This window comes from Lontra canadensis, unplaced genomic scaffold, assembly GCF_010015895.1.
Source record: "Lontra canadensis isolate GAN:19392208 unplaced genomic scaffold, GSC_riverotter_1.0 scaffold8, whole genome shotgun sequence".
Taxonomy (NCBI): Eukaryota; Metazoa; Chordata; class Mammalia; order Carnivora; family Mustelidae; genus Lontra; species Lontra canadensis.
The window spans coordinates 35,334,340-35,346,439 of record NW_022631002.1 but is presented as its reverse complement, the minus strand read 5'-3'; the positions used below and the strand labels follow the sequence as shown (position 1 = coordinate 35,346,439).

General features: G+C 48.4%; 1 protein-coding gene across 1 annotated transcript in view; it reads right to left on the bottom strand.

Moving 5' to 3' along the window:
• MYLK3 (myosin light chain kinase 3) overlaps positions 1–10,686 on the bottom strand; it is a 34,885-nt gene extending 24,199 nt beyond the window's left edge. The window contains exons 1-3 of the mRNA XM_032854578.1: positions 9,722–10,686; positions 3,627–3,717; positions 2,166–2,568 (exon numbers count right to left, since the gene is read on the bottom strand). Of these exons, the coding sequence (XP_032710469.1) occupies positions 2,166–2,568; positions 3,627–3,717; positions 9,722–10,198 (971 nt within the window). The 5' untranslated portion in view covers positions 10,199–10,686. The remainder of the gene's footprint in view (positions 1–2,165; positions 2,569–3,626; positions 3,718–9,721) is intronic.
• Between the last annotated feature and the right edge of the window lie 1,414 nt (positions 10,687–12,100).

Genomic DNA, 12,100 nt, shown 5'->3' with positions numbered 1-12,100 from the left:
GTCAAATTCAGAGGCAGAAAGTGCAGTGGTGGTGGCCAGATCTGGGGGATGGGCAACATGGGAGTTGTTTGATGGTTACAGAGTTTCAGATTTGCAAGATGAAAGATACTCAACCCTCCTTCGCTGTACACTTGCAAATGGTTCAGTTGGTAAGTGTTATTTTATGTGTTTTTTCACCATGATGACCAAAAAAAAAAAAGTGAGGCTTTTGCCCAGCCGTTGAAGGCCCGGCCCCCTCCCTGAGCTGCAGCCAGTCCTCTGAAAGCAGCACCTATTCCTGGATGCACCTGATTCGGTGCAAGCCTGTCTACAGCCAGCCCTGGGCAGGAGGCAGCCGAAGCCACACACCCTGCCACCCTGCACCGCTTGGGAGGAGTGAGTGCGGGTTGGTGATGACAGGGTAGGTGCGAAGGGTGGCATCCAAGCCTGGCTCGGGCCTCCTCTCTGCTGAGGGCCATGGGAACTTCAGGAAGCCGGTTGCTGGAAGAGTATCCAGGTGGTCAGGTGACCGGCTGATAAAGCCAAGAGTCACTGCTGTCCCACTTGGTCTTCACACCAAGCAGGGCATGGGATAACCTCAACGCACGGCCACGCATTCCCAAGCCGTCGAGTGCCCAAGGCTTTCCGTCCTGCTGCTGCACGGTGCACCCGGGGCAGGTGCTGCTGACCACTTCCAGCACTGTGCTCCTCCACCTGCTGCTAGGGCCTTAGCAGCCTCGACACGGGCAGACACGGCCCATCAGAGTGGATGCTTGACTTTAAACTCATCTTCTCAAAATATACTCATGTGCTAGCTGAGGACAGGCAGGTAGTGATCTCTCCACTTCCTGAGCCCGGTGGCAGGTCTAGTGCGCCTGAAATTCAGAGAACGGCTAAAAACTAACATAGAGAACTTTCCCCTCGTGCAGAATCTTTTGGGGGCCCCTAACAAGTTCATGGAAAGTCCACCCCTATCCCTAGATTCCGTGTTTACAGCCCTGACCAGGATCCAGGGAAGCCTACCAGGAATCCCTCCTTTTAGTTGGTTAAGCTCTCCCAGAGGCTCTCATTTCCTTGCAGAACAAAGGCAGACAAATGATCGGGGCTTTTCTGACAGTCGCCCTAGCACACAGACATCAGCTCCCCTCCCTGCAGCAGGCCTAGAGCAGGGATGGGGCTGTGTTACAGATAAGGACAACCCAGGGCAGGTGCAGGAGGGCACCAGACCCTCTTAAGACAGGGAAGCACATGGGCTTCCGTGGACGGCCCTGGGGGCCCAATGCACTGTTCCACAGGGCTGGGGAACATAGGACTAGAGAGAGCTTGGCAGACAGCAGCCTCTGGCTCTTCATTATCCTGCCCTGTGTCTCCTGAGGGCCGAGCGCTGGTCCAGAGGCTGTGTTCCGAGGGCACAATCCCACCTTCACGACCCCAGGTATAATCGTCTTGAAAGCCCTACTGGATGGACTCAGCCTATACCAGCCTCCCTATGAATCCCCATCCTTCTCTCCCCAACTTAATATTTGGGACCTAATTAAATGCTGACCTGAGGAGGCAGGGTGGTACAGTGGTTGGGAACAGATTCTGGAGTCCAGAAACCTGGATTCAGATTTCAACTTTGTGAATCCCTAGCTGTATGGCCTGGGTGCTCTCAGCCCATTTTCCTCATTTCCACACTTTCCTCCTGGGATGTTGTGAGAATACAGCAAGATGATGTCTGTGAAACATGTGGCCAATGCCAGCTCCTAGGATTGTGCCGTGAGCCCTAGCTTGTAGCTATTATAACTGCTCTGAGAGCTGGTGGTTCTCAGCCCTGCTCTATATAGGAATCACCCAAGAAGCCTGTAGAAAAAAAGACAGAGAGAAAGAGAGAGGGAGGAAGGGAGAGAAGGGAGAAGGAAGGAAGGAAGGGTAGGTGAGCTGTACTCCAGACTGAATAAATCAGACTCTCTGGGCATTGGTATTTTAAAAATTGCTTTCAGGCAATTCGAATGGGCACCAGGTGAGAAAGAGTGCTCTAAATTCCCAAGAGCAGTGCCTACACCTTCTCCTGTCTTGCCCTCAAGAAGCTAGCCAGCGTAGCAGACAGTGGGAACTGTATCCCAGCTGCTAGCCCCTTGGTCGGGCTCCCGCTGAAGGGCTGCCGTTAATTGCCTCCCTGCCCAGCATGGAGAAGCACCCCTTACCTGGCAGGTGTTTCTCCACCACCATGAGCTGCCTTGGCTTGGGCTGGCAGCCCTGGAGTGAGCCTCACGCCTGCCTCTGAGGGCTGCGGGTCAGGCCTGCTGAATGACGATCCTTGGTCTGTACTGGGTAAAGCTTCCTGGCTGGTGGGGGCCTCACTGACCCTGTTGGATGCTGCAGACAATTCCAGGCCAGTCCCAGGGTTCTCAGCGAATGCTCCAGGAGATTTGGCTTCTGCCTCTGTGTGCATCGGCAGGAGGCCAGGGGGCACCTGGGCTGGGCCAGGAACTCCTTCCTGCTCTGGTTGGGCCTCTGCTTGGGTCAGGAGGTCAGATCCTATCTCGGAAGCATTGACGGGGGTCAGCCTCTCCTCTGTCCCCTCTGGCAGGTTTGTCTTCTGGCTCTCTACAGGAAAATCAGCAGCATAAAAATGCATTTCTATATGGATGAGTCCAGCCTAAAGGTACTGCAAAGGATATGCAAAGGCCATGCCGGGAAACATGTTTATAATAGGCAGAATGGAAACAACCCAAGTGACCAAGAGTAGGAGGCTGGTTGACTAAACCACGGCCCAACACCCAGACACTGCACAGCCATAGACACGAGTATCTCCAGATGTGGCCATGGACTGATCTCAAGATATACTGTAAGTGGAAAAGAGCCAGGTGGAGAAAAGTGTGTCTGGGGTGCTTCTGTTTCTCTAGGAAGGGAGGATGCGTGTGTGTTTGTGTGTGTGTGCACACGCACGTGTGCACGTGAACGCACATATGCAGGTGCATGTGTATAACCACTGATAACATGGCCTAAGGACACACAAAGATAGACAAAAAATTTTGTGAATGGTTCCATATGCAAGGGAGGAAAAAAAATAGAAAAGCCAGACTTCTCTTAATACCCCTTGTTTTGTCAATTTGACTTCAGAACCATGTCAATATTACCCAAAATTGTAAAAGAAAATGAAACTTGAATAAAAGCAATCCACAAAGATGTAAAGCAAAGTGAAATAGACCTGAGATTCAAGTTGGTGGAATAGCTTACTCAGAAAAGAGCTAGTCCAGGGGCGCCTGGGTGGCTCAGTGGGTTAAAGCCTCTGCCTTCGGCTCAGGTCATGATCCCAGGGTCCTGGGATCGAGCCCCACATCGGGCTCTCTGCTCTGCAGGGAGCCTGCTTCCTCCTCTCTCTCTCTGCCTGCCTCTCTGCCTACTTGTGATCTCTCTCTGTCAAATAAATAAATAAATAAATAAATAATAAATAAAAAGAGCTAGTCCAAGTGACTTAAAACAGCAATATATAGTGGAATATATATATATAGGATAAAAGAAAAATGAAAAAAAGGAAAAATAAATAAAGGAAATTTTAAAATTAATTAAATAAATTTAAAAAGGAAAAAATAAAAAATATATTTTTATTCTGAAACCATTATGTGTGCAACATGGAACACAGCAAACAGGGCCCCACTCACCTTCCCAAGGCCTCCTGATCTCAGCTTGCACAGCTCTGGTGCTCAGCGCATGCTTTGGCTTTGCTCCTTTCTCTTCCACTCGATCTTTGTTCTGAAAGAACAATCATCATCATCATCAACATCACTGTTCAGGCCACAGACATTGGCTGAACACCTACCATGTGCTTAAGGTAGAAGTGTTTAGATTACTTCACTTGGTCTCACGGTAATACCAGAGGATAGATATTGCTACTGCCATTCTAGAGATAAAGACACAAAGTCACAAATTCTTTCTAATGTGTCCTTACATTGCCAGTAAGGGAAAGACCTGATGCGGCTTCTTAATTGGATTGGACGTCAAAATACTTAGACCAGGGATGGAAGATCAATTTAAAGTGTCAATTCAGATCATACAATCATGGCTATTACAGAGCTGGCTTGGCTTGGATTCTAAAGTCAGATTGACCCATGCCTGTTTAGGGGGCTAGGGGCAAGGAGGAGGGTTGGAAGAGTGCCCCCATCAATTAATAATTCCTGCCAGGGAGCTGGGTGCCTCCTACCGTCACCCCTTTGATATACAGTAGTGTGGCCGAAAGCACAGCTTCTCTTGACTCTAGAGCCAGACCCTGCTGGGTTTAAACCCCATCTTCACCCCTCAGCTTCCCTTTCCTCATATGTGAAATGGGGAGAATAATACTATCTGCTTCGTAAAGTTAGTAAGAGGTTTGGGGGAGTTGATCTGTGGCATGTCCTGACAAATGTGCCCAGCGCATGGTAAGTGCTCGGTAGCTCTAGGGATTTTGTCCTGCCTGAGACAGGGAGTGCTCTGTCTTCAAGGAGTGAACTAATTGAGGGACAGATCAAATGTGTAAGGCCCAGAGAAGCTCTCAGCAGCTCTTCCTTTAACACTGAGTGCTCTGTACCAGGCCAGTGCTCTTACTCCTGAAATGGTAGGAACATTCAGTATTTCTAAATATAAATATTTTTATAGGACCTGACTCCTTGCTGGGTCCCTCTGGTGCTTCTAAAGGTTTTAAGACTTGGGTATAGCCCCTAAGACTCCTCCTGATCCTTATCACAGCAGCAGGTCTGGTCAAGGCACTCACCCCTGAAGGCCCTTTCCCTGGCCTCACCCACAGATGCCCCAACTGGAGCCAAAATGAGCTTGAGACATATTTTGTTTGGCCCACACAGCATTTTCAATTTTTAAATTTGTTATCAACACTTTAAATCTAGGAGACTTTTACATTTAAATTCTAAGTTCCCTTTTGGGGCTTAGGATTGTTCTCTATTCTCATTGTGGTGTATATACTTGTTGAACTGTGTACTCACACGTACTTTGTGTGGTGTGTGCCATTTATTGTATGTAAACTATGCCTTAATAAAACTGATTAGAAACAATTCTAAGTTCTCTAAGATTTTCCTGAAAAAAATCTGAAGATCTGACAATGTAAGCTCATGGCAAAAATCGGCTGGAGCAGCTCCCGCTAAGTGGGGCACCAGTCCTCACAACTTTGGAATGCCTCCCCAGCACTGAGAAGGGTTGGTTCCACTGGTTTTCCTATGCTATACCCACTTCTCTCAATCCTACTACCTGCTCATCCCTTTGGGATTCCAGCACACCAAGTTCTGTCCTTTTGAGGGTAACAGCACATGGGAACACCTAGCCTTGCACCTGGCATGTGCTAGGCACTTAATAAATAAACACCAGCTGTTGTCATCGTGATTAACACAGCGCCATCAATGTGACCCGGATCCCCTTACTCAGCAGAGACCGCTCCCTGGACCTCTTTCTGCAGACTCTGTCCTGCCACCCCCGGAGCTGGGGGAGCTGGAAGCATTATCACGGGACGCCTCCTGTTTCACCCCGGTAGAGAGGGACTCGAACAAACTGTCCTTTGGCAGACCTTGTTGGGCTCAGCATGTCCTCTCCCTCCCTCTGCTCTTGGTGTAGGTAGGGGCACACACACACACACACACACACACACACACACACACAGGCAAACACACACGCACACAGCTGCGTCATGTCTTCAGGGCTCATTCAAGAGGAAGGAGAAGAGCCCCTCGACACCATTCTAGAGGACTGGTGTCTTCTGAATAGCTTGCTTATGATTTGGGCCCAGGCCTGGCTGAGCCTGACCCTGTCCTTCAGGAGAGAGCACCTAGCTTTTAGTAATAATCTAATTCATTGTTACAACCAAAATGACATCCCACTGGGCACTTCAGAAAACCCAAGGAGGACCTTCACAAACTCCTGCCACCATTTTCTTTTCTTTTTTTCTTTTTCTTTCTTTCTTTTTTTTTTTGACTTCTTAAAATTTTTTAAATTCCAGTAGAGTTATTATACAGTGTTACGGGACACCTGGGTGGCTCAGTGGGTTAAGCCTCTGCCTTCGGCCCAGGTCATGATCTCAGGGTCCTGGAATCGAGCCCCACATCGGGCTCTCTGCTCAATGGGGAGCCTGCTTCCCCCTCTCTCTCTGCCTGCCTCTCTGCCTACTTGTGATCTCTCTCTGTGTCAAATAAATAAATAAAATCTTAAAAAAAAATATATATATAGTGTTATGTTAGTTTCAGGTGTACAATATAATGATTCAAGGGGTACCTGGGTGGCTCAGCTGGTTAAGCGTCTGTCTTATGGGTCATGATCCCAGGGTCCTGGGACAGAGTCTGCTTCTCCCTCTCCCTCTGCCCCTCTCCTCCACTCATGCTCCCTCTCTCTGTCTCTCTCTCAAATAAATAAATAAAATCTTTTAGAAAAATAAAAATAAAAAAGCAAAACAAAACAATATAGTGATTCAACACTTCCACACATCACCCAGTGCTACAGAAAAATACAAAAGGTTTTAAATCTGTGAAAGATGCTGAAAATTCCATAAACAATGAATTCTGGAACACTGAAAAGAAATTTAAAAATAAATTTTTAAAAAAGATACATTAAAAAAAAGTCAAAACATTTTAAAAAAAAGATGCTGAAACTTCTAGTAAAAGAAATACAAATTAAAACTATAATGAGGTAGGGGCGCCTGGGTGGCTCAGTGGATTAAAGCCTCTGCCTTCGGCTCACGTCATGATCCCAGGGTCCTGGGATGGAGCCCTGCATTGGGCTCTCTGCTCAGTGGGGAGCCTGCTTCCTCCTCTCTCTGTCTCTGCCTGTCTCTCTGCCTACTTGTGATCTCTGTCAAATGAATAAATAAAATCTTTAAAAAAAAAACTACAAGGTATATCATTCCATTTCTTGTTATGTTTGATATTTTCCATAATGAAGAGTTTTAAATTTTTTATGAATTAAAGAAAAAGAATTCGCACTAGAAGGCATCTAATCAGTTGTCGTATTTGAATCTTGATTCAAATAAAATACTATAAGGAAAATAAAGCATAAGACAATTAGGAAAATTCGAACACTGACTTCTTTGGTAACATTAAATTACTGTTTACTTTTTAGTCATGATAAAGGTATTGTAATTACATTTTTTAAAAGATGCCTTATCTTCTAGATATAAATGCTAATGTTTGTGGAGGGAATGATCCAATGTCTCAGATTGGCTTCAAAATAGTCTAGAGAGACGGAAGTCAGTGGGGAAGAGATGCAATAACATTGGCCTCCTGTTACGGATTTATAGGGTTCATGATACTAATCTCTATTTTTATAAATGTTTGAAAATTTTCATATAAAAAATTCGTATTTTGCAAAAATTTTCAAAGTGTTAAAAAAAAAAACACATGCTCAGTAAGATCTCAGTTTTCAATCACCACAGAGGCAAAGAATTAAAAAGTTGGATAATATGTTTTGTTAGCAAAACGGGAGGCAACAAGCACTCCCATATGCTACCGACAGGAGACTAAACTGAAATAACTCCTTTGAAGGTCAGTTTGGCTTTATGTACACAACTTTACCCTTTGGCTTCACCCTGCCACTTCTAGGAGTATATGGTAGAGATAAGCTCACACTTCTGTGGATACTGACTGCACCGTTATTTATATTAGCTAAAAATGACAAATAATATAACCAAACAATGATGTGGGGCTGGTTAACAAATTAAGACACATCCCCTAACTAGGGCACACTACAACTTTAAGAACGAGGAAGCTTTCTATGTGTACATATGAAATAGTGCCCAAAATACATTAAGTTAAACAAAAAATCAAGGCCAGAATAAGGTGATTAATATTTGAGTTAAAATCAAGAGGTGGCGCTTACAGATAGACTCTGTCTGGGAGGTTCTGCGGGAAACAGGCACCTATAACTGCATGGGGAGGAGGGTGGTCCTTGGGCCTGGGGGCTGGAGTAGGAGGAACACATGCTCTTTATAATACATGAGGCAGGCGCTTAACTGCTTAGCCATTTGAGCCTCCCAGGCGCCCCCCATGAATGTCTTTTACCACATGCATAAATCATATCACAGTAATTTTCTTTAAAGCTGAGGTTGATGGGACACCTGGGTGGTTCAGTCAGTTAAGCGTCTGACTCTTGATTTTGGCCCAGGTCATGATTTCAGGGTTGTGAGTTCAAGCTGGGTGTGAAGCCTGCTTAAAATTATTTCTATCTCTATCTCTCTCTCTCTCTCTCTCTCTCTCTCTCAGGGGCCTCAGGGGCTCATTGGGTTAAGCCTCTGCCTTCAGCCCAGGTCACCATCTCAGGGTCCTGAAATCAAGCCCCTGCATCCAGCTGGCTCTCTGCTCAGCAGGGAGCCTACTTCCTCCTCTCTCTCAGCTTGCCTCTCTGCTTACTTGTGACCTCTCTCTCTCTCTGTCAAATAAATAAATAAAATCTTAAAAAAAAAAAATTCTCGGGGTGCCTGGGTGGCTCAGTGGGTTAAAGCCTCTGCCTTCGGCTTGGGTCTTGGTCCCAGGGTCCTGGGATGGAGCCCGCATCGGGGTCTCTGCTTGGCAGGGAGCCTACTTCCTCCTCTCTGCCTGCCTCTCTGCCTAATTGTGATCTCTGTCTGTCAAATAAATAAATAAAATCTTTAAAAAAGAAAAATTCTCTCTCTCCCTCTGCCCCTCCCCCACCTCACCTTCTCCCCCTTTAAAAAAAATAAATAAATAAATATAAAGTCCAGGTTGCTTATCAGTGAAAAAGCAGAAGGTCACATCTCCCCTGCAGGCAAGACTCATAGGAGAGGTGCAGAAAGTGGGGAGCTGGATGGGGGAGGGGCATACCTTGGCCAAGGCTATAGGGCAGGGGTGAGGGAAGGGGTCTGCAGGGTGAGCTCTGGCCTGGCTGGGGATGAGGAAAGAAGGCACTCTCCTGAAGCCTTGCTCCTGTGAAAGCCTCGGAGCTGACACAGAGTCAAGCACAGCCTCCTATAGACCCCATCTTATCTCTTTCCAGAGGTTGGTGGATAACTACAGGGATCTGAAATGGTGGCTCCAGGCCGTCTGAGGGTTGCTAAGTGGCTGACTCTTAGCTGTTCCCTCCCAAACAGTATTGCCTCCATACACCACACACATAAACACACACACACACCCCCCAGCCAAACTTCCATTAGCCAGCGGGTTTGATTATGCAATCCTAGGGAACAGCCGCTCCCAGAAATGCCACACTCCACCCCCAGGCTCCGGCTCCTTCATGGCCTTTGTCCCCCAGAGGTCACTGTCAACACTCATCTTCCAACAAGCAGCTGCACACTCCGCCCACTCTGGGACCCAGCATAGGTTGGGGACAGGAAGGGGAGGGTTCTAAAAGGGGGGTTCTGTTGGGGCAAACTGGCTCCCACCTGTTTCTCACTCTAGGTGTGACAAAACAGAAAGGAGCAAAAAGAAGTCACTAGTACATCCAATAAGCTTAACTGTCCTCCTCTCCCTAATGACCCATTTACCCCCACTTCTAGTTGCTCTGAAGCTGCCCAAGGCCCTGCAGACCTCACTGAGGCACTGCTTCTTCCTTTCCCTAGGAAGAGCGGCCTGTCAGTGACCTGTCTGGAAATCTACCTGTGACCACTAAGGTTCAGTCTCTCCTCTTCCCCATCAACAGGTCATGCAGATGGCACAGGAAGGGAACAACAGTTCCTAGTGCTTCTAAGCCTAGCCGTCTGGCTAGCGTCCCCACCAGGACCACTGGGTCTCCCTTTCAGCCAGAAGGGTACAGGGGTAAGGAAGCAGGAACCAACCTCCAAAGGGCCATCAGCCAGGCTCCCTTTCCTCCAGGGGACACTCCCTTGCATGATGAAATCCACCACCTTCGAGTTCTGGAACACGGCCCCCACCAAAGCTATGGCCTTGTCCACAGCCACTACCATCCTGAACAGGGCTTCAAGCCTGGCGCCATGCTGGGCAGCCTCCTGCCGCACAGCCCTCACCAGCTCCAGGACCTCCGGCCACCCAGCCTGTGAGTCAACGGGAGGAGTGTGGTCAGCCCCACTCGGGCCCAGAATCTGAGAGGTCTCCAGCCGGTGTAGGCCTTGCTCCAGGTGGCCCATTCCCTGGTACACACACTGCAGTTTCTCCGTGACATCTTCTTGGAAATGCAAGAGTTTGTCCACCTTCTCATTTAGCGCATTAAGCTTTTTGTCCATGGTGGTTAAGGAGGCCTTGCCTGACACCGGCAGCCCTCGGGTCTCCAGGCCCTCCTTAGAGGCTCCGGACATCCTGATGCAGGCTTGACAAGGGCGAGGAATCAGAAGAACCTCAGACTCCTGGCTTTTACTTGGGCAGTGGTACCTGGCAGTTCATTGTTCTTGACAGCTAACCGTCTCGCCCTGCAGCGCCAACCCACACAGATCCTCTGGGTGGTTCAGGGAGCCCAGGGAACCAGTCTCTCTCTGAGCCTTCGCCTTTGCTTATCTCCCGCTCTGCCGTGGCCATGAGTGACGGGCTGGGTCTGGCAAGGCGCTTCTCCTTGGGGCCCTTTTGACATCAGGGCAGCATTTGACATTCCTCTCTGAGAGGGTGCTGATGGGCAAATATTTTAAGAATCTGCCCAACGCAGGCAGGGGTTTGGATAGTTGAAATGAAAGGTTAGAAGAAAGGGGGTCCTTTAGGTAATGAACCAGAATGCTGGACTTTACAAGGGGCCTCAGGGATCCCAGGGCAGGGTAAGACCTTTAGAGGTCCAAAGCTCTGTGGCGCACGCGGTATCCCGCCTGCCCCAAACACTGAATTCACAAAGAAAAAAACAGAAATAAATGTGAGGCCATTCTGATTTTTGCCATGATAAAAGTTTTGATGCTTCTGCAAATTAAAATCAAATTTCTGGTGTCCCTACTTTGCAGGTGCCCCAAATAAGTGTTTGGGCTGCCTGTGGGGTGTACCTTCAGGTTCCTCCCCACAAGGGGCCCTCAGTCACTAGCTGCTTGTACCTAAAAATAGAAGTGAGGGAAAATGGCTTAGGCTACTCGCCAGGTGCCATCCCTCAGGTCATGTTCCGCACGGATCCCTCTGGAGCATAGCTGCCAGGGGTCTCCTGCTACCCCCCACCCCACCCCACCCCTACGCTGCTCCTCCAGCACTGACCACACACGCAGGTGTGGGGCACCCAATCTCTCTATGCTTAAACAGACATAGTAGCAGCCTAGAGGGCAAGGGGGCCTGTGTTTCCTGTAGTTTCCAAATGTTTTAGCTTCAAAACCCTTGGTTCAAATGGAACTGTTATAGAAGCATCGATAAATAAAGCAGACAAAGGAGATGCTCAGGCTGACACTGAGGTAGGGCACCAGGAGTCACCACAGAGTCCCTAGGCTGCTGGGGAGCAATTGACTGACACCATTTTCTTCCAGGTCCTCCTACAGAGAAAGTTAAGGGAGAGGGAATTCGTCCAAGGTCACCCGAGCACAAGGCTTCCTGAGGCTAACACAGCTTTGTCAATGCTGGCCCCGTGGTGTGGGGGCAGGGAGGTGTCTTTAGTGACCTGCTGAGTTTTCTCCTTCTGAATAAAAGCAATCATGAGAATAAACTTTGACCTGGAAATCTGACATCTGAAAACACCCTTAGGTCATTTTGCTATTTTAAGCTACAGGGGACTCGAAAGCACGGGGTGCCAGCTATACAAGTGCAGCTTGACCACCGGCCCCTCACTACCTGTCGCATTGCCAGGATAGCTGCCCTCAGCCATCCATGTAGAAATCCAGACCCATTTCTGGGGCACAGTCCTGGGTGTCAGTGGCAGAATGGCCTGGAGCACTCTCAAAAGAACCCTGGTCTCTTAGAGCAATGTGATTTAAAACAAATACATAAATAAACTCTCCTTGGAAAAAGAAATTTGGGGAACGCTGTGCTCCAGCTCCCCTCGGGGATTCACAATGCCCCTCCATGGACCTCATCTGCCAAAGAAAGAAACCAGCGCCTGACCAGGGAATCCCTCCTTCCCCTCCACCTATCTCCTCATACCGCTCTGTGGGACTAGGGGTCCCTGGATCACTCTTTGGGAAGCGGCGGCCTAGAGAAACCTCTGGGTCTAACACCAGCTCAACGTCTGCCCTACAGCAGGTAGGGGTAATTGAAAGAGACAGACCAGCTTCCAGAAGGGAGTTTCCACCAGCGTGAACCACAGG